Source organism: Hibiscus syriacus, unplaced genomic scaffold (genome assembly GCF_006381635.1).
Source record: "Hibiscus syriacus cultivar Baekdansim isolate YM2019G1 unplaced genomic scaffold, ASM638163v2 tig00111540_pilon, whole genome shotgun sequence".
NCBI lineage: Eukaryota > Viridiplantae > Streptophyta > Magnoliopsida > Malvales > Malvaceae > Hibiscus > Hibiscus syriacus.
The window spans coordinates 1096101-1116419 of record NW_024063114.1 but is presented as its reverse complement, the minus strand read 5'-3'; the positions used below and the strand labels follow the sequence as shown (position 1 = coordinate 1116419).

General features: G+C 35.1%; 1 protein-coding gene and 1 pseudogene across 2 annotated transcripts; both read right to left on the bottom strand.

Moving 5' to 3' along the window:
* Positions 1–7583: 7583 nt before the first annotated feature.
* On the bottom strand, positions 7584–15328 carry LOC120164496 (protochlorophyllide reductase, chloroplastic-like). 2 transcript variants are annotated; one of them, XM_039174199.1, is made up of 6 exons: positions 15211–15328; positions 15038–15133; positions 14404–14935; positions 13918–14308; positions 12971–12975; positions 7584–7596 (listed from the first exon to the last, which is right to left on the bottom strand). In XM_039174199.1, exons 1-4 carry the CDS (start codon positions 15262–15264, stop codon positions 13944–13946), a joined length of 1047 nt encoding a protein of 348 aa, XP_039030130.1. In that variant the 5' UTR covers positions 15265–15328; the 3' UTR covers positions 7584–7596; positions 12971–12975; positions 13918–13943. The 2 variants fall into 2 exon arrangements, with proteins under 2 accessions (XP_039030130.1, XP_039030129.1); XM_039174198.1 differs by lacking the exons at positions 7584–7596; positions 12971–12975 and adding an exon at positions 13561–13854 and having other exon boundaries at positions 13950–14308; positions 15211–15326.
* A 617-nt stretch (positions 15329–15945) lies between these two features.
* Positions 15946–19620, bottom strand: LOC120164577 (annotated as a pseudogene).
* Positions 19621–20319: the final 699 nt, after the last annotated feature.

Here is a 20319-nt window from a genome sequence, read left to right as displayed (position 1 = left end):
AAGCAACCAAAGGGTGGATATATGTACTTCTAGTAAGTATCAATGTCTTTTTGTTATTATTGTTGAAATGGTAATTGGATTAAAGTATCGATAAACTTTAAATTGATTACAAATTTTAAATGTTAACAGTATGGCCGAATGCAAAAGGATGAAGGGAGATGGCACACAGAGCGGTTCGGTATGTAAAATGAAATTGACATTGAGTAGTATTAGTATTTAGTGTTAATGTATTGATTAAGAAACGTTTATGTTTAATATTAGGTGAAAAAAGATGTGAGGTCCAAATGGAATTCAATGAGTGATGCTGAAAAGGAACCTTACATCACACAGTCAAGGAATGATAGTAAAGAATACAAAGAACGGAGGAAAGCACATGAAAATAAGGTATTCATTAAACTTGTAAATACGTTGATACAAATATATAAGAACTATAACATTATATATTGTTAAAAAATGTAGGAAGTGTCGACAAGATGCAGCATTAAAAGGGTGAATTTATTAATTAAACACCTTAAGGAGAAGGGTCAGTTGAATGTGCTGGGAGAAATAGGTTTTGGATCGTTGATCGGAGTAAGGGATCGACCTATTCGGAGGGAATTGTGTTGATCCTTGATGGCACAATTTGACGTCAGTCAATGTATGGCTAAGTATGGTGATTATTCATTCCCTCTGGGGGTATCGACTGCTGCAGCCGTATTGGGGGTACAAAACAAAGGCAAAAGTGTTATAGAAGTCTGTAGGAGTAAGAACTGGAAAGCACTTGCCTCCAAATATGGTTTGAATCATAAGGTGACATATACTGAAGTTGAAGAGGATATCAAAAGTGGATATTACTTGGGGGATGAGCTGAAGGCCCGAGTTCTATTGTACCTTGTCGGTATATTTCTTTGTCCAACGGGTGATACGTCAACGAACAAGGAATATATGAAGCTCATTTGCGATGAAGGCTTGAAGGGTGAATTCAATTGGGCTGAATATATCCATTCGAGATTGATTGAATCAATTATCACCTTTAAAAAGGGCAGCCAGAGATACCTCAAAGGGTGCATAGCAATCTTAGAGGTAAATGAGTTGAATCACTTTTTTGTGTTTTTATATAAAAATTCTAATTTTATTATAAATGCAGGTTGCACTGTTCGATTTTTGGTCGGGCTGTGAGGCAGTGCCGGCTTATGAAAGAACCGGAGTGGCACGCATCCGTGCATGGGGGAAGGAAGAGGTGGTTAGAGTGATGGTGAAGTTGAAGTTGGATAGAGGGAAGAAGCAAGAAATGGTAATAAATGTAATTAAATAATATTAAGAATATAATCAATGTCTTAATATTGTAATTTAATTTTTTGAAGGTTATTGGCAAGGATGTAGAGGAGGCAGTGGAGGCAGAGGAGAAGAAAGGAGGGATGGTTGTATTGGGGGATGAAGGTGAGTGAGACGACGGTGAAGCAAAACAGAGTAACTTCGACATTTTGATGTCTGAATTGGCTGATATCAAAAAAATCCAATTTGAAATCATGCAAAGACAATCAAGAGTCGAAGAGAAACTTGATCAAGTCGTAGAGAAACTCGAGAGGCATAAGGGGGTAGTGGAAGGAAAAATAGATGGAGTGGTGAAAGAAGTAGAGGTGTTGAGGGGTGAAGTGGTGAAAGAAGTTTCGGTGTTAAGGGGTGATATTAAGATGGTGACGGGAGAAAAATTTGAGGGAGTGGTGAAGGAGGTTGTTGATTTGAGGAGTGAACTTACGGGGGTGAAGGGGTGGTTGATAAATACTCGGATGAAGGAGCTCAATTGAAGGGTGAAATAAAAGATATGAAGAGCTATGTAGAAAAAAAGTACGATGAACTGAAAAAATATGAAGAAGAAAAGAGGGAGGAGGAAGAAGAAGAGATGGAAGAAATGAGGAGGAAGGAAGTCGATGTCATTTATACACCGGAGAGTGTTATAGCAGCAGTTTTGGATTCGGAATGTCCTGCACCCCAGAAGAAGAAGCAGAAGGTAAGTTTAATAAAAGAATACTTAATTTGATTTTTATTATGTTGTTGTGACAAAATTTGTATGCAAAATTGTAGGTTGAAAAAGCGGACATTCCAACCGGAATTGATGACATCGAAGCTGCAATTTGTGATTATTTATGGAATAGCGAGTTAGAATCGGGGTAAGTGAAATATATTGTTTTGTGAGTGATATTTAAATATTTCATGACAAGATATTAATCCTAATGATTCATACAGATATTCTGTAATATCAATGGGAAATCAATTCGCTACTGTATACGACGTTGCAACGTTGAAGCCTACGGAATGGGTTGGCGGTGTGGTAAGTAGAAAGTAGAAAATAAATAAAACTTATTGAATATGTTCTGATTGTGTAATTAATTTTGTTAGGTTATCGATTTGCTCGCCTGGACCATATGCTACGATTCTCAAAAGTCACACCGGAGGATTGGCTACCTTCCATACCTCTTAGTGGTGAGTTAAATTAATAAATATTGAAAAGTAGTGTTATAGACGGTAAATTAATAATGTTTGTTGCGTAATTACAGCAACAGGCGTTGGAAGGCAACAACAAAGAAAGTGTTGAGGGTATTTCTACCTTCTGGGGTGTCATATTGGATAACTATGTGAAATTCACCGACTGTGAGAAGGTAAGACACCATACCAATTGCAAATGATGTTTTCGGATATAGAATGTTGAATTTTGTCAAATTGGGTGTGAAATTTGTTGCAGATAATGATCACAATAAACTACCATAATTCACATTGGTATCTGTTGGTGTTGGATATGGTAGATCATGTTGTAACAATATATGATAGTATGTTTACAACTGAAGCAGCTAAACAGAGAGTGAAGGATGCTAAGAGATTGGTATGTATGTATGTATGAAAGGACATTATGTAAATTATAATGCATAATTTTTTGGTGCATAACTTCTTCTATTTTAATGCAGATTAAAATATTAGATTCTTATAATAAGAAACGCATTTGGGTTGAGTCATGTGGATCTCTAGGAAAGTATCCCTTGAAAAATTTCAAATTTGTGGAGCATAAGAAGAATAAGCAATTGAATGGGTATGAGATGTTATCACAAATAGAAAGCTTAATTTATGCAGTATTCATCATATTGACATGTGTGGTTTTCAAATTTTGTAACAGATATGATTGCAGCATGTATGTGATGATGTGGATGGAATCGATCGGTTCTACAGGGGCAACTGGTGATTTTGTAAGTGGATAGAAAAAATTGTTTGTGGTAAAATTGTTAAAAGTCGTAGATTGAATGCTGTAGTTGACAATACTTAACGTTCTGACAATTTGAATATAGGTTGTTGGAGACTGGGATCGATCGCGAGTATTAAACGATCTCGTAAGCCACAATCAAAATGAACGAAGACAGGAGATAACAAAAGCTGCAATATTACATAGGAATAACAAAAGGATGCAATGATGTAAATGTCGAGTTAATTTTGTATAAGATTTATAATTTTGTATACGATTTATATTTTTTATGTGAATATAATTATGAATGAGATGAGAAAAGTTAGCAGTATGTTGTTGTACATGTTTCTTATACACATTAAGGGTCATGTCGATACTAATATAGTTTGTGTCGATATTTTTTTTCCAGAATGAATTAAAAACAAGGTGCACCCATAAAGTGTCGATCCATATATAAAAAAGTGTCGATCCCAAAATCATCGAACCCAAAAGTATAATGTAATATGTAATTTTTTAATCTAACCGGTACAATTATACCGGTTTTATGAGAGAATAAGTCTAAATAATGTGTCGACACTAATATAGTTTGTGTCGATATTTTTTTTCCAGAATGAATTAAAAACAAGGTGCATCAATAAAGTGTCGATCCATATATAAAAAGTGTCGATCCCAAAATCATCGAACCCAAAAGTATAATGTAATCTGTAATTTTTCAATCTAACCGGTACAATTATACCGGTTTTATGAGAGAATAAGTCTAAATAATGTGTCGACACTAATATAATTTGTGTCGATATTTTTTTTCCAGAATGAATTAAAAACAAGGTGCACCCATAAAGTGTCGATCCATATATAAAAAAGTGTCGATCCCAAAATCATCGAACCCAAAAGTATAATGTAATATGTAATTTTTCAATCTAACCGGTACAATTATACCGGTTTTATGAGAGAATATGTCTAAATAATGTGTCGACACTAATATATTTTGTGTCGATACAAATTTAAATATCAAGTGTTTTCCACCGTTTATATAGTACTCTTAATCGAGAAACCCTAAACATAAATGCAAGCAGGCAATCTTCCTCTTTCTTCCTTCTACCGTTATCATAAGTGACGATCAGATATTCAGGTAAATTTATCGATATTTTATGGGTTTGATTGATTTCTATATTGGAGTTTTTATCCTGAATGTGTTTGTGTTCCATTGTAATAGGGGTAGCATCCAACCAAAATGGCTCCAAAACGTCAGCGTCAGAAGCGAGGTCTTTCTCAAAGCTCTTCTCAACCCAGTTCTTCTCAACCACCTCCTTCTGTAACAAACGATTCTTCTGAGGAAATCAGGTCCTATCAAGTGTTTTCCACCGTTTATATAGTACTCTTACAGCTCGATTAGAACGCATAAATGGTGTCATAGCAGATGTGCACAATGCATGATTATGTTTCTGATCAGACTTACTTATAACCCACTGATCGTTTGTATTTGTTGCTGTAACTACGACTCTAGCCTTACATCCTGTTCTTGTGACTGGCGTATGAGCACGTTGACGATCAACAGTATTGACTTTTGATACTCGAAACCCTTCTTTGGAACAACAAAATTCTTGTGTCTTCACATTCCCTTCCACGTCAAGCCGTGTTGTTCCCTTACGTGCACTAAACCCATGTTCCCGTGCGAATCCCTTGTAAAAGTGCCAAGCTTGATCACGTGAACAGAAGAGCTGACCAACCAATCTGTCAGATTCATCAACATTATGTACTTCATGGCATTCCTCGGTTGGCTTAACATTGTCTACATCAGTATTATCCATGGCAAAAATTTTGTTGTGCAAGTTCAGTGCTCCAGGAGTTGATGGATATGTAAACGAAGGTTCATTTTGAACATGTTTCTGTAGTTAAAGGGTGGGTACAACATTAAATTCGCAGTACATATTTAGGTATGTACAATAACTACAAGTATATTATCATTTTAAATTCGCAGTACACTGTTAAAAAAATTGAAACATAAATTACATAAGTTTTAAAAAAAGTATCGATCCTTTTTATAAAAAGTATGGACACTTTCAATAAAATAGGTAAACATATGATGTAATAGGTAGCCCTTATATAATGTAATAGGTATCGTTTATATAATGTAATAGGTAGTGGTTATATTGTAAAGTGTCTATCCTTTTTATAAAAGTGTCCATACTTTTTTCACTGTGGAAAACATTAATTTAAGGTTATCTTTTGAGTGAGTTTTAAGATATTAATTTAGTAATTATAGGCGTCTAATGATTTATTTTTTACGTTACGGTATATATTATTATTAAATTAAAAATTCTAAATAATATTTTATAAAATATAAAAACAATCAAATAATTTTTTGTGCAAATGAAATTATTAAATCAATATTGTAGGTGGAAAACATGAAACACTGTTAAAAAAATTGAAACATAAATTACATAAGTTTTAAAAAAAGTATCGATCCTTTTTATAAAAAGTATGGACACTTTCAATAAAATAGGTAAACATATGATGTAATAGGTAGCCCTTATATAATGTAATAGGTATCGTTTATATAATGTAATAGGTAGTGGTTATATTGTAAAGTGTCTATCCTTTTTATAAAAGTGTCCATACTTTTTTCACTGTGGAAAACATTAATTTAAGGTTATCTTTTGAGTGAGTTTTAAGATATTAATTTAGTAATTATAGGCGTCTAATGATTTATTTTTTACGTTACGGTATATATTATTATTAAATTAAAAATTCTAAATAATATTTTATAAAATATAAAAACAATCAAATAATTTTTTGTGCAAATGAAATTATTAAATCAATATTGTAGGTGGAAAACATGAAACACTGTTAAAAAAATTGAAACATAAATTACATAAGTTTTAAAAAAGTATCGATCCTTTTTATAAAAAGTATGGACACTTTCAATAAAATAGGTAAACATATGATGTAATAGGTAGCCCTTATATAATGTAATAGGTATCGTTTATATAATGTAATAGGTAGTGGTTATATTGTAAAGTGTCTATCCTTTTTATAAAAGTGTCCATACTTTTTTCACTGTGGAAAACATTAATTTAAGGTTATCTTTTGAGTGAGTTTTAAGATATTAATTTAGTAATTATAGGCGTCTAATGATTTATTTTTTACGTTACGGTATATATTATTATTAAATTAAAAATTCTAAATAATATTTTATAAAATATAAAAACAATCAAATAATTTTTTGTGCAAATGAAATTATTAAATCAATATTGTAGGTGGAAAACATGAAACACTGTTAAAAAAATTGAAACATAAATTACATAAGTTTTAAAAAAAGTATCGATCCTTTTTATAAAAAGTATGGACACTTTCAATATAATAGGTAAACATATGATGTAATAGGTAGCCCTTATATAATGTAATAGGTATCGTTTATATAATGTAATAGGTATCTATCTCGCATGTGAGTACTTTATTCCAACCATGTGACAAGTGTGACAACTCCATCAACTCACAACTCAGCTTTGAACTCAATCAATATTGTCTTTTAGCTTGATGGTTCATAAAGCATGTTACTTGAACAGTATGAATCAATTATGCAATTTTCATGTTCAATTTAACACTGCATTTCAAATTCATTTCATATGTAATTGGAGTTTGAATTTAAATTTCAATTTGAGTTTGAATTTCAATATATATTTCGGCTCCACTATAAATATTAGCCCAAGCCAATATGCATGTTATCATTGATTATTCCTAATTTCCATTGTTTTTTTTCCAACGTATAAACGCGAGGGAAATCCCGACCATTTTATTTTTTGGTCAACTTTAAAGCGTCAGAAACGTTTCGGGCGTATGATCTGGGTGGTATACAAGAAATGTAACAAATAGCAACTAAAATCATAAGTTGAGTACCACCCAAATCATAAGTCTGAAATACTTCCGATGCTCATCAAAATCCAAAGCTCATATGGTGCCAAGCAAAAGGAAATCAAAATCCAAATCTCATATGATGCCAAGCAATAGGTAGTGGTTATATTGTAAAGTGTCTATCCTTTTTATAAAAGTGTCCATACTTTTTCACTGTGGAAAACATTAATTTAAGGTTATCTTTTGAGTGAGTTTTAAGATATTAATTTAGTAATTATAGGCGTCTAATGATTTATTTTTTACGTTACGGTATATATTATTATTAAATTAAAAATTCTAAATAATATTTTATAAAATATCAAAACAATCAAATAATTTTTTGTGCAAATGAAATTATTAAATCAATATTGTAGGTGGAAAACATGAAACACTGTTAAAGTATCGATCCTTTTTATAAAAAGTATGGACACTTTCAATATAATATAATGTAATAGGTAAATTTGCAATGCTATCGGTATAAATATACCGGTTTACTTATAAAATAGGTAAATATAAGCGCTACCTATTACATTATATAAGCGCTACCTAGTATGTTATTGTACTTTATAATATTTCCGGTTAAATAATATAACATAACCGGTCTAAATTTTAACCGGTCACTTGTTTAACCGGTCACGCCGTATATTAGCCGTTTTTTAGGCGCCGCACCGCAGAACGACCCCAATACCTTTAATATTTTAGCCGCCTGATTTGTTGGGGGGGGGGGGAAACCCATGTTTGTATGTTTTTTCTCTCCTAAATTGAAGTATCTATTATTTGTAGCAGTGATTAACCTTCTTGTTACATATATTTTTTTTAAGATAAAAAGATAATTATGAAATATCATTCGGTTAATGTGTATTTTTTTAAAAAAAAGGTTCTTTGGATTTAAAGAAACATGTGGAAGTACAATGAACTGATTGATTTTTGTACAATCTTATTTTATTAGAATTAAAGTTTTTAAAAAATAATAATCTCGAGCGGTTATAAGTAATAAATGTTTATAATTTTTTTAATTTATTAATAACATACATATACTTATAGATGTAATTACTCAAATATGATTTTTTTAGAAGAATAATATTCTCTTTTATCACTAAAATTACTCGATAAATTTATGTTTAAGTAAAATTATGCATACAACTTAACCTAAACTAAACTAAAATAATTTTGAAAGGTTAAAATTCGAAAATTAACATTAAACCCTAAAACTTCAACGTGCTTAGTTCGCATATCTAAGATAGTATTTAAGATAATTTATCACCCTATTCAAGATGCTTAATAATGGTTGAAAGTGATGAGCAGGATTAGAGGGGTAAAAGACGGCTGCGTTTAAGAATGGCGTTGCGGGCAAAACAAGTAGTCATGCAATCCATGCTTCCGGATTAAACGAACAAACCAAACAAAACACAAGTATCATTTTTCCCGCCTTTCTGTTTGATCGAGCCTATAAAATGTATTCATAACCCATCGGTTTGATGGAGCATCGAAAGACAAGACACACAAAGATGGTGTCAGTGACAAAACTTGCAGTCTTGAGTCTGTCGGTGTTTTTGTCTTTAAGCTTCAGTTTGGGTCATAGGTTCCTCCTGGAACACCACAACAACGATGACGACCGCAACAAGAACGTGGACGGCCTTCTTCCTCACGTCAATGCAGCCAGCACAAGTCATGAGCTTAACGCCAATGATACAAGAACCGCTGGAATTGGTGAGCCCGGTCTTCTTGATGATCTCAGTTCCGGATGTCAGGAGACATGTAATAATCACCCTAGTTGTCCCACTCGACCACCATGTGCACAAGTCCCACAAATCCCAATAATTCCACAAATCCCACAGATACCAGAAATCCCAAGAATCCCACAGATCCCACAAATCCCACAGATACCAGAAATCCCAAATATCCCACAAATCCCACAGATACCACAAATCCCACAGATCCCACAAATCCCAAGAATCCCACAAATCCCAAGCATCCCACAAATTCCTCAAATCCCACAGATCCCTCAGATTCCACAAATACCAGGAGAGCAGCCAGGGTGTAGCAATGGGGGGTGTTGCCAGCAACCACAGCAGCCTTGCGGTGGGTGCGGACAGTGTAATCAGCCGAGGTACGGTTCGGGAGGGTGTGAACCTGTTGGCAGTGAACAAAATGTCAAAGAGCCTAACATCAATGAGCCTGTTCCACCCAAGTAAGGAGAGAGAGAGAGAGAAACGAGACCATATTATGCTAATGAGTGAACAAGTTTGTAGTGTATTAGTGTATATCTAAATAAGAAAGCAGCAAAACCCCTGTTGGATCTTCACAATCATTATGAAGAATAAAGTGCTCAAAACAATCTTAGGTTTGCTTCAAATCACGTGTACGTAATTAATGCATGTTCATGCTAGTATCTATATATATGCTTTGTTCTTATGAATTTCTGCTAAAACTTTCAACTTGCTACGATTTTGTATTGGACGCAAATATCGAACACGTATAAGGACTTTGACGAAGTTGGTTTCTTAACTATATGACAACAGTTTCTTCCCCAACTTTCTTCTTGGTTTTTCCAGTTTGGATGCCGAGAAAGTGCGGGAAAGTTAGAATTTAAAGTGTTGGATCAGTTCATTATTGAATGGGTTCGGTCCGGTTAATATTTCAAAAATTTGGTTTACCAAGGATGATTTTCGTTTTTTTTTTTTGCGTAAAATATTGAAAATAACGTTTTGATTGAGATATTAAAAGAATGAACAATGTGTAAAAATTAGAAAATAAAATATGTTTTTATTGGTTTTATTGAAGTTGTTTCAAAAGATTGAAAATCGAAAATAATAATTTTTAAATGATAAATTGATAATGGTTCAAGTTTATATAAATTATTTTCCATACAAGTTCATTGTATTAGATTAGTAACATGGTCATTTTCCTTTGGTAAACTCGATAGTTTTTCAATGGCACGTAATCGATCTTCGTCACAGGAGGCATAAATTCTAATTATGAGATTCTGTAGGACTAATGCATATTTCAGAAAATAATTAATTAGTTCAAACCTCTGTTTTGAAAACCGGACCGGATCGGCCGGTTCAACCGGGAATCGTTACCTAGTCCGGTTCAATCTAAACCGGTTGAATTGTTACTAGTGAACCAGCCAGAACCGCTGAACCGTTCGAACCGGACCGGTTGAAAACCGGAAAAAACCGAAAATTTTGTTTTTTAAAATTAAACCAAACGTCGTTTGTTAAACGAGCCAAGTCGAACTCGAGTATTGTTGAGCTTGACTCGAACTTGAAAACTTTAAAAATAAGTTCAACTCAACTCAAACTCACAAGCTAAAAATTATCAAGTTCAACTCGAACTCGAAATATAAAATTGAAACTTGAACTCAAAAAGGCTTGAACTAAAAAAAAATTTAGAAGCTCAATTGAAACCTAAAATTCGAGCTTGATTGAAGTGAAAGAATAGTTCACTCAATGCTCACCAAAAGGCTCCATGATTTTGAATGCCAAATTTACTCTATTATTTATAGAAGTTAGTTGTGATGCGCTTCTATGTTTCTTAGCAATGTGAGATTGTTTTGTTCTCATATTTTTACTCTTTAGACTTTTGGGATGCTCTTCTATGTTTCTTAACCATGTGAGATTGTTTTAAAAAAAAAATAAACCAAAGAATATCATTTTGTTATGATTTTTTTAGCCCCAAATTTATTTTTTAATTATAGTTATATAATTATATTTATTATTTAATATATTTTACCTTAAATATTATGTTGTAGTTAATTTGAATCATTTTGTTTCACTTGATTTTATGGTTTTTAATTTATATATGTTATAACTTGTGATATAAAAAATTATTTTTTATTAAATATTTTTGGTATTTTTATTTAATTTTTTAAATAATTATGACGTCGTCCGGTTCTTCCGACCTGTCGAATCGGTTCGACCTGTTTGAACCGGTAACATGGCCGGTTTGTTAACCGGTCCAGTTCTGAAAACCATGGTTCAAACTGACCATCTTCCTCGATGTGTCCTGTTTCAATCTCCTCGAGGTGAAATAGCAAGCATGCAGGCAATGCATTAGGCGGTGACCCGAAACCTTCTTCTGCAGTTCTCTAAACACACACACACAAGTGAATTTTGTGAGTTTAAAATGGACATAAATTATGATCTCAAACGGCTTTCAAATTCAAGTTTTGTTGTACTGGTGGATATAACTGAGTATTCATTGTAAAGAATATATAGATTAAATCGTACTTAAACAAGCTTTCATACCAGATCCAGGACAAGCTTCATTAGATTAGGCATGCAATGTAGAAACTCCACAATCCAAGCCGCTTGCCATTCTGAATAATTCACAAGTTCAAATTCAACAAGGTTGTGAAACGCAAACGCTGATTCAAGATGCATTCCGAAGACATTGACTTGATTGATAACAACCAAATCTTCAATGGCTAAATACAGAGACTGTACGTTACAAATTCTCCGAAGAAGATCTCTTTCATGTCCACGACCCACACTACCAAGTGCAAGTAGAGTAATTTTAACATCAGCTTTCTCTAGAGATTTTATATCACTTAAAGTACAGCCTTCAGCCATGTCATCGTCGACTTATTTGAAATAAACAAAGTTTGGAGCATTAACCGCAACGAAATCGAAACCTCTGTCGCGATCCACAATCTTTTCAAAATCTAGAACCAATCTCTTAAGCGAAAGACTATGGATATTGAGTTCATTTCTCTCACGAAACCGACATCTAACAAAGGGCAACTGGAAGTCTGGAAATTAACCTTAGAACTGAATGAGCATCTCGAAATACAAAGTATGCAAAATGAAGAGTTCTAAGATTGGGTAAACAAGCATTAGATGGAACATAGTGGACACCCGTGATGCTCAATTCAGTGTCACCAGCGACTGGCAGGTAAACAGAAGAGTGGGCAAAGTGAGAAAATTTTGATTTATGGAATGTATACCAATTTCCTTAACCCCACGCCGCAATTCAGCACATATCCAACCATTAAGGCGTACATAATCATCGCTCCATGGAGGGTTATTCCCCCATCTAATTTCACTCTTCCCCAACGGAATGTGACAATTCACCCAAAAGTCATTCACCCTAAAGCATTCTAGACTTAACTGATTGGGGTTAGAAAAGAATCTATCAACAAATACCAGGAAATTTTCATCATTTTCCCGAGGCGCTAAGAAACGAGTAAAATCAAGGGTAGATAATGATGAAACAAAAAGATACCCCCACCTGGGTGAAAGAACAGAGGTTCGGGCTGCATCTTTGCCGGGAAGGAACGATAGAATGTGACAAAGAACATGATCAGGTAAATTACTGATCCTATCTAAAACACCCACAGATTTTGGGTAAAATATACAAATTATCTCGACTATAAGGTATTGCATTATTAAGTTCTTCGACTATTAAAAATTATAAAATGGTTCTCCGACTATAGAGTGTTGTTTTATTGTGTACCTCGACTATTAAAATTTACAAAATGGTTACCGAATATTCATTATGTTCGAAACTCGCCCTTTTCGTTAAAAAATCGACGGTATTTTGAGCTAAAAGTTAACATGCTCACTGTGATATAATAAAATATGATCACAGAATCTCAAACGACAATCATATCTCAATCATCATTCTAAAGTCCAACTTAGACAACCATCAAATTTTCAACGGAAGAGGACGAATTTAGAACATAATGAATAGTCGAGTGATCAGTTTATAATTTTTAATAGTTGAGGCAACATGTTATAGTCGGAGGATCATTTTGTAACTATTAATAGTCAAGAGACTTATAATAGGACAATGTCATATAGTCGAGGGACCATTTGTGTGCTTTACCCAAAAACAAAAAATAAAAGAAATAAAAACCTACATAACATAACCTTACATATAAACCCCAAAAAAGTTGGATGAATTCAAATAACAATCGAAAAAGTTTGTAGTGTATTAGTATTTATCTAAATAAGGAAGCAGTAAAACCCCCGTTGGATCAACACTGTAACTATGAAGAATAAAGTGCTCAAAACAATCTTAGGTTTGCAATAAAGTTCCTTAAAATCATGTGTACGTACGTAATTAATGCATGTTCATGCTAATATCTATACATATCTGTGCTCTGTTTTTATGAAGTTCTGCTAAAACTTTCAACTCTACGATTTTGTATTAGATGCAAATATCAAACACGTAACGGAGTTGGTTTCTTAATTAAACGAGGAGAGTTTCTTCTCCGGTTTTCTTCTTGGTTTATCCAGTTTGGCTGCCCAGAAAGTGCGGGAAAGTTGAGAATCTAGAGAGTTGGATCAGTTCATTATTGGGTGGGTTCGGTCGGGTTAATATTGCCCACAAAGAATTTCGGGAAATGCGGGTATAATTGTCTTAATATTTCAAGAATGTTGATTAGAACACGATGATTAAGATTGTTATTTTGGTGTTGATTAGAACACAAAGAACTGCCTAGAGAGATTGGCTACTTGTTATTTTTGGTTTGCTCATTCTTCATACTGACAATGCCAGTCACCTACAATCTACAAAAGAAGAAGGTTTTACAACAGCACACCATCTAGATTCTAGAAGATCCACACTACATTCAATCTCAAAGCTATAACTTAGGCCAACCCCACAAGTTTCTCACTCAGCTCCCATATTTTGCGTGCTTTCTCCTCATCACTGGCTTCCTGCGACAGCTGGTTCTCAAATGAAGCCGAATCCTTGTTCCAGCTCCAGTAAACACCCGATTTCGTCAAGCTCGGCTCGCTCACGACCTACATCAAAGCAGCTTAGTTTGTGTTGATTGAACACTCGATGCTATGTACTAGTTCTGCTACTGAATGTTCAATATGTTGGTCTTTGTTTATACCTGTGCTAGTCTTTTTCCGGCTTCCTCCTCGGAGACGAAGCCCTTGGTGATGTACTTCTGGAATGGAGGGAAGAGGAGTCGGAACAACGGAATGTGCTCCCTGAACAAGCCGGTCGTAGCTATGCAACCCGGGTAAAGGGAAGCGAATGTGATGCCGGTTTCCTCATGGAACCGCCTGTGGAATTCTTGCATAGTGAGCATATTGCAGACTTTGCTATCCTTGTATGCCTTGGCACCGTCGAATTCTCCACCATCGATCATGTTCGAGCTGTTCAGCCCGTTCAGTCCCCCTGCAAGTCCCCTTAGATCCCCAAGGTTGGCCTTGGGAGGTACATTTCCCGCCAAGGTATTCGTGTTTCCTGGTTCATTGTACCAAAAAAACAACTCCAAGTCAGTACATCACATAACTACTTTTTGTAACATGATCATTTCGAATGCATTGGTAGTAACTTACCTGTAATCGAACCAACAATAATGAGACGTTTAGATGGATAATCGGATTGCTTCAGGTCTTCGAGCAATAACCGGGAAAGAAGGAAGTGACCAAGATGGTTAGTTCCCACACTAAGCTCAAATCCTTCAGCAGTGAAAGAGGGATCCTTGGCAGTTGGCTGGTAAACAGCAGCATTGCAAACAAGAACATCAAGAGGCCTCCCTGATCGCTTGTAACTGTCGACGAATTGGCGGACGCTGTCCAACGAGGCAAGGTCTAAGTGCATAATGGTGTAGTTTTCTTTAGACATGCCAGCAGATTTTGCTGCTCTCTCGGCCTTGAGAAAGTCCCTGCAAGCCATGATAATATGCCATTTCCCAGTTTCAGCCAAGGCCTTAGCGGTGGCTAAACCCAACCCAGAGGAGGCACCGGTAATGATAACACTACCCTTTCTCAGAGTTTTCTTGCCATCCACGGCGGATCTGATGGTGGCAGGAGCTTCAGTAGCTGTTGTTTGGGCTCTCACAGCTCCAGTCATTTGGTTGAATTCCCTCTACAATGAAACATAATATCCTCAAATTACAGAAAAAACAAACAAGATATGAAACATGTAATGTCAGTGTTTCATTCTGGACAAAAAAACAACAAATGAAACCTTGCATCTGAATGCAGAACTGAAATCAACATTGACACTGTCAGAAAGTGAAACTCCAAAGAAAGTTGAATCCTTGAAAGATGCACTAAATTTTCCCTGCAAAAACAATCAAAAACCCACCATTAAAACACAAGAAAGGAACCACTTTCATGGCTACAAAACTTAAAAACAACCTCTTTAGGCACAGAGAAAGTAGCTGGAACCAAAGCAGCTGTCTGTAGAGCCATTACCAACTTTGAACTGTAGAATCCCAAGTTGAAGCAGTGTGTCAAACAGCTTTTAATGGTGGCATATATATAAGGTGGGAAGAAAAGAGAAAGGGAAAGTTAATGGAAAGATAAGATAATGCGCAGGGTAATGCATCCGCCATATTGATTCCAGGTGTGTAGCCAATGAGGATTTGATATTTGGATTTCCTATGATATTTTTAAAAATATATTATCTCTCCTATTAAACAGCATGGGGATATTTCGGTGCTGTGCCCCAAAATGTATGGGGTCTGGTTTTATGAGAGGATTGAAAGGGACAGGGAGTGGACGATGGTCTCTAGTGGGGGGATACAGTGTAATGGATTGAATTTCAGTTTGTGGTGAACTGATGCCGGAGTTTCATATGTAATTATGTATATTTGTATCATATTAATATTTTTTTTTTATAAATTTATGTCGGATTAAATTAGGTTTAAATTTTTATATTAAAATTTAAGTCGTTTTTATGTCGAATAACAAGGTATATTTCTTTAATCAAGTCAAGTTGATAAAAATCCAGTCCAACCCGAACTATTGTCATCCTTAATCATAATTTTGTTTAAACAAATTTAAATACTTGATATATATGTTGTAGTAAGATGCATTATTCTTTTGGACATTTGCTTCACCTTCATTAGGCTTGGGGAAAAAACAACAAAATAAAAAAAAAAAGGCTTAAATCTCTCAAACTCAGCGTTGTTCAACAACATGGAATCTCTCAAACTCACCTTCATTGTACTCGCATATTATCAACTCATTTGCCACCACCCTCGAGGTTCCTTACCCAATTAAATTCGAAATGGCAATCCGAAATTTTGGAAAGTTCTAATCTCACCTCTAAGCCCAGCTGTTACAATCACCAAGCCCCAGGCTGACATGTTTGGGTTAACCCCAGACAAGTCCACACTCGCCTTGGGGCAGTTCCGTAATTTTTCCTCCGGCCATGTAGCTGAGATCCTGTCAAAGAAATAGCTCTTGGTGGCGCTAGAAATTGTTCCATGGAGAGGGCTATTGCTGCACCCGGATGCCGATAATGAACCCTCATTTCCGCTATACTCCTCAATAGGTGTAGGAGGATGATTGGCTGTCGAAACTTTGTCGATATTGTCGTCGAAACAATTTTGATCATTCAATCGTGTATCTCTCAGTCCCCAAGTGTCACCAATACCTGGCCAAGGGATGGCAACTGATACATCTTTACAGTGAAAATGTTCATAAGAGCGTGTCTTGGTGACTCCTTTACTTCTGCTAGGTCTTGATTCTACTTTGTGTTTCCACACGTAAACATAAGAGTCCTCACTAGCACAGACAACATATTTTCCATTTTCCGTAACAGAAGCAGAGATTTGGCTGTTCGTGTTCCGAAATCCTGTCACATATAGTCAACAACATCAGTGGAATCAGCGTAATTGCAGAATCTCATGCTCATATTTATATCATATGAAGAATTACCTTTAAACTTGTGAATCAGATCAGAACCATCAATTACCTGAATTCGTGAATCTGCAGATGTGACGAGTACTTCTGATGAACTTCCAGGTGCAAACTGATTGGGAAAGTAGTCCGCAGGGGAAAGTATAAAGTGAAAACAAGGTGGCAAGAAATATGTAAAAAAAAAAGGGGGGTTCTAAGTAAGAAATGTGCCTTCAATATTAAACATAGAATTTCAAGCAGCAGGGACATGGGATTTACCTGGAAACCTGTAATTTTCCTTTGATGAGATTTCTTCTTTTTGTTCTGCAAATTGATTTGACTTTTCTGTAGCAACTTGTTCTCTGGAGAAAAAATGCATGAATGCAAGAAACTTCTTCGGTAAGTCATCCATAAAATAAAGAACGAGAATGCAGACAATATAGGGAGAGAGAATTCATAAACTTGTACCAGAAGCATTGTATAAACGGCAGCTTCCTCTGTACGAGCCAACTAGTGCACCCTTCAAAATAAATAGAAATTTCATGAGCTTCTTATTCATTGTTTATTGTATAGAACGAACTTGTAATTGGCCATTCCCAACCTGGCCATCTGGTGTAAAACAAGCGGCGGTGAGCATTTCATGTAGATCATTCCAATCAACAACTTTACAATCAGGAATGCTCCATATGCGAACTTTAGCATCTAAGGATCCACTAATGAAGTATCTATCATTGACCGGGTTAAATTGGATGCAAGTTACTGTGTCAAGGTAGTTCCACAAGAATAAAGCATCATCAGTAATACAAAAATCAATTTCAAGAGACAAGAAAAAGCTAATTATATATTTCTTTATGTTGGATCTTTGAATTACAATTTTCATTGAACCAACACCAAACACGCTTAACGTGAATGAACTCTGCACATTCTAAGCCACGAAATTACACTAAAGATTTAGCACTTTGAGAGTCTCTTAGATGTTTTTGGGTTGATGCAAATGTTGATATTACAACTATGGAGAACAAAAGTATATCACATGTCATTCACTGCTCGTATGTATTCTAACTATTTATCCCCAAAAAATAGTACAATTTAGTGATGTTCTTAACAGGGACATTATGAAGGTTAACACCAGACGTTCAACAGTAATTTACTTACCATAATCACTGTGTGAAAACATTCTCAAACAACTCTTGCTAGTCAAATCCCAAAGCCTAACTGTTTTGTCCATTGATGATGAGATCAATTGCTGAAAAGGAAAAACAGAATTTTTTACCAGAATATCCTGCAGCTATGATTCTAACAGAGTCTAAGTAGTGATGCAGGGGGGAAGGCATAAAAAATGGCCAAACAATTACCTCTCTAGAAGCTTGCAACAAATATAAAAGGAATACATAGAGGCATCACTTCAGCATCATTTAAAATTTGAAAAACTTCTAAGGCATCCAATTTGAGTTAAATGTCATTAACGTTCGTAATGGTTCATAAAAACTTGTGGTGGTAGAACCAAAAACATTCCTAACCATTTATTATCGATATGCAAATTCAAAAGTGGTCCTAAGATGATCTCAAAGTTTCCACAAGGTATATTACGGTGTCACCATGAACCTTAACCAGAACTGGTAACAAGGAAGAAGGTATCATAGAAGCATCAAAAACAATAAATCAAGCAGGATGGCAATAGATTTCATAATTTGTGAAATTCACACGTAATTTAACCAGTTATGTTCACAAATAACTTCTGATTAAGTGCATTACAAGCAAGAATTAATCATGATCGTAGAAGATCGACTTCTCGGACAAGCTACTAAGTTTTTTTCAGTCCAGAAACTCGATGTGAAAATCCATCTCACAGAGCCAGAGATCCGAAAAGAACAAAAATGCATTTCTTTGTTTACATTGAGCCAGCATGAAAATATACAATAAATGCTTGGTATAAGAAAAACCAGCACATCTATTTAACTGATTAACTAAATCTAAGTAAATAGACAACTACAATTACCCCAGAGATTTAGTTTATTAGGCTTCTAAAGGCTGAAAATAGAAACTCTAAATAAAGTTCTTCCCAACAACATTACTTACCAAAAACCAGAAAATCAAACTATATTGATAGTCCGGTGTGACTAACCTGAGATTTGGACCATGAGAGGTCAAGCACGTCATCCAAATGTTCTAGAAAAGAACAAATAGGCCTATCTGTGAGCGCAAATACAGTCTCTGGCACCACAATGAGGTCTAGGCTCATCGATTCCCGGCTTATCAATGACCTTCCTCTTCTCTTCTTCTCAAGATGGAGATCAGAACTTGGTGACGACAGAGTCCGTTCCGGAGATCCATTAGCCACAAGCAAAAAGCTCAAATTCCCATCTTCTTGCTTTTCCATCAACAACTCGCCTTTCCTCTCTGATTCAATAACCTTCCATGCATGAATCACACAATCCTCACCTGCACTAGCAAGGTATTTGCCATCCAAACTGAATTTAATACTCCAAATGGACCCTGTATGCGCCTGTATCTCTTGACTCTTGAAAAGAGCAGTGAGCTCTTTACATGGTTCCCATACTGCTTTACCCTCACTCTCTCCGGCCCATGAAATGAAACATCCTGGCAATCATCAGTGGCGGAACTTGATCTCCTCCCGCCCTTCTCCGATGAGGTATCCCTCTCGTCGCTGCTTCGCCCTTCTCTATTACCCTTCACGCTATTAGCAACGCTCTTTATACTCATAAATCAGCCCCCTTTCTTCTTCAACTTTGAAACACCGACACCCCCACCGTTGACAATCAAATCGGCACTATCTCTATTACCCTCTTCCACATGCTGCCTTCTCATTAACTCTTGAAAGATCGGAGAATGGCCGACACAAACCATGCTCGTTTTTATTTTGGTATTTTCCATAGTGATTGATACCAAAGTCGTGAAGGTAAAAAGATTTGAGTTTTATTAAAAAAATAAAATTCAAGGTCATATATATATATATTGAAAATTTTGCAGCTATTATAATGTATATCTATTAAAAAATTTCTAACTTATCCACAATGTAAATATATCCCGTAAATGATGTTGTTTGAACTCAAAATTTTTAGAGTGATAAATATTTTTTTTAATACTAAATTTTTAGTATGATAAATATTCTCGATAGACTAGAGAGATATGTGAGTTTCGAGATGCATAATTCTCAGTCGTATCATGATATATATCATAAAGTAGAGAGCGAGTATACAAATATACTCACTAAAACAGTAAACTTGATATCTTGAGCATTTAATGATACACTTTTAGTATGATCTAGTTGTTAGTGTAATACTAACTAGTTAACTCATCGTTTGAAATTTGTTTCATTATGCAAATTAGGTGGAGCATCCGAGGAGTCTTAAAGTGATTAAGGTCCAGAGGAAAACAAAGTATGTCTCATGTTTTGAATGACGTGACTCAGTTGTATTGAGTCGTAACTTTATTGTAAAGTTGTTCTGTTTATTTTGAATTTATATTTTTATTTTGGGAGCTCCCCAATGTAAAGTTTCAATTATATTTTAGGAATGATTTTATTATGTGATTGGTCGTTTTAAATTAAGAGAAATGGAGGAAAAAATTGATTAGTCACTCCGGTAGTTTCATGTGACA

Excerpts from the sequence above, each read along its gene's own strand:
- LOC120164496 (XM_039174198.1), bottom strand. The coding sequence starts at position 15,264 with ATGGCTCTACAGACAGCTGCTTTGGTTCCAGCTACTTTCTCTGTGCCT. Across the intron at positions 14,936-15,037 it reads GTTCTGCATTCAGATGCAAG|AGGGAATTCAACCAAATGAC; the intron begins GTTTCATTTGTT and ends GTTTCATTGTAG. Across the intron at positions 14,309-14,403 it reads TATTGTTGGTTCGATTACAG|GAAACACGAATACCTTGGCG; the intron begins GTAAGTTACTAC and ends ACAATGAACCAG.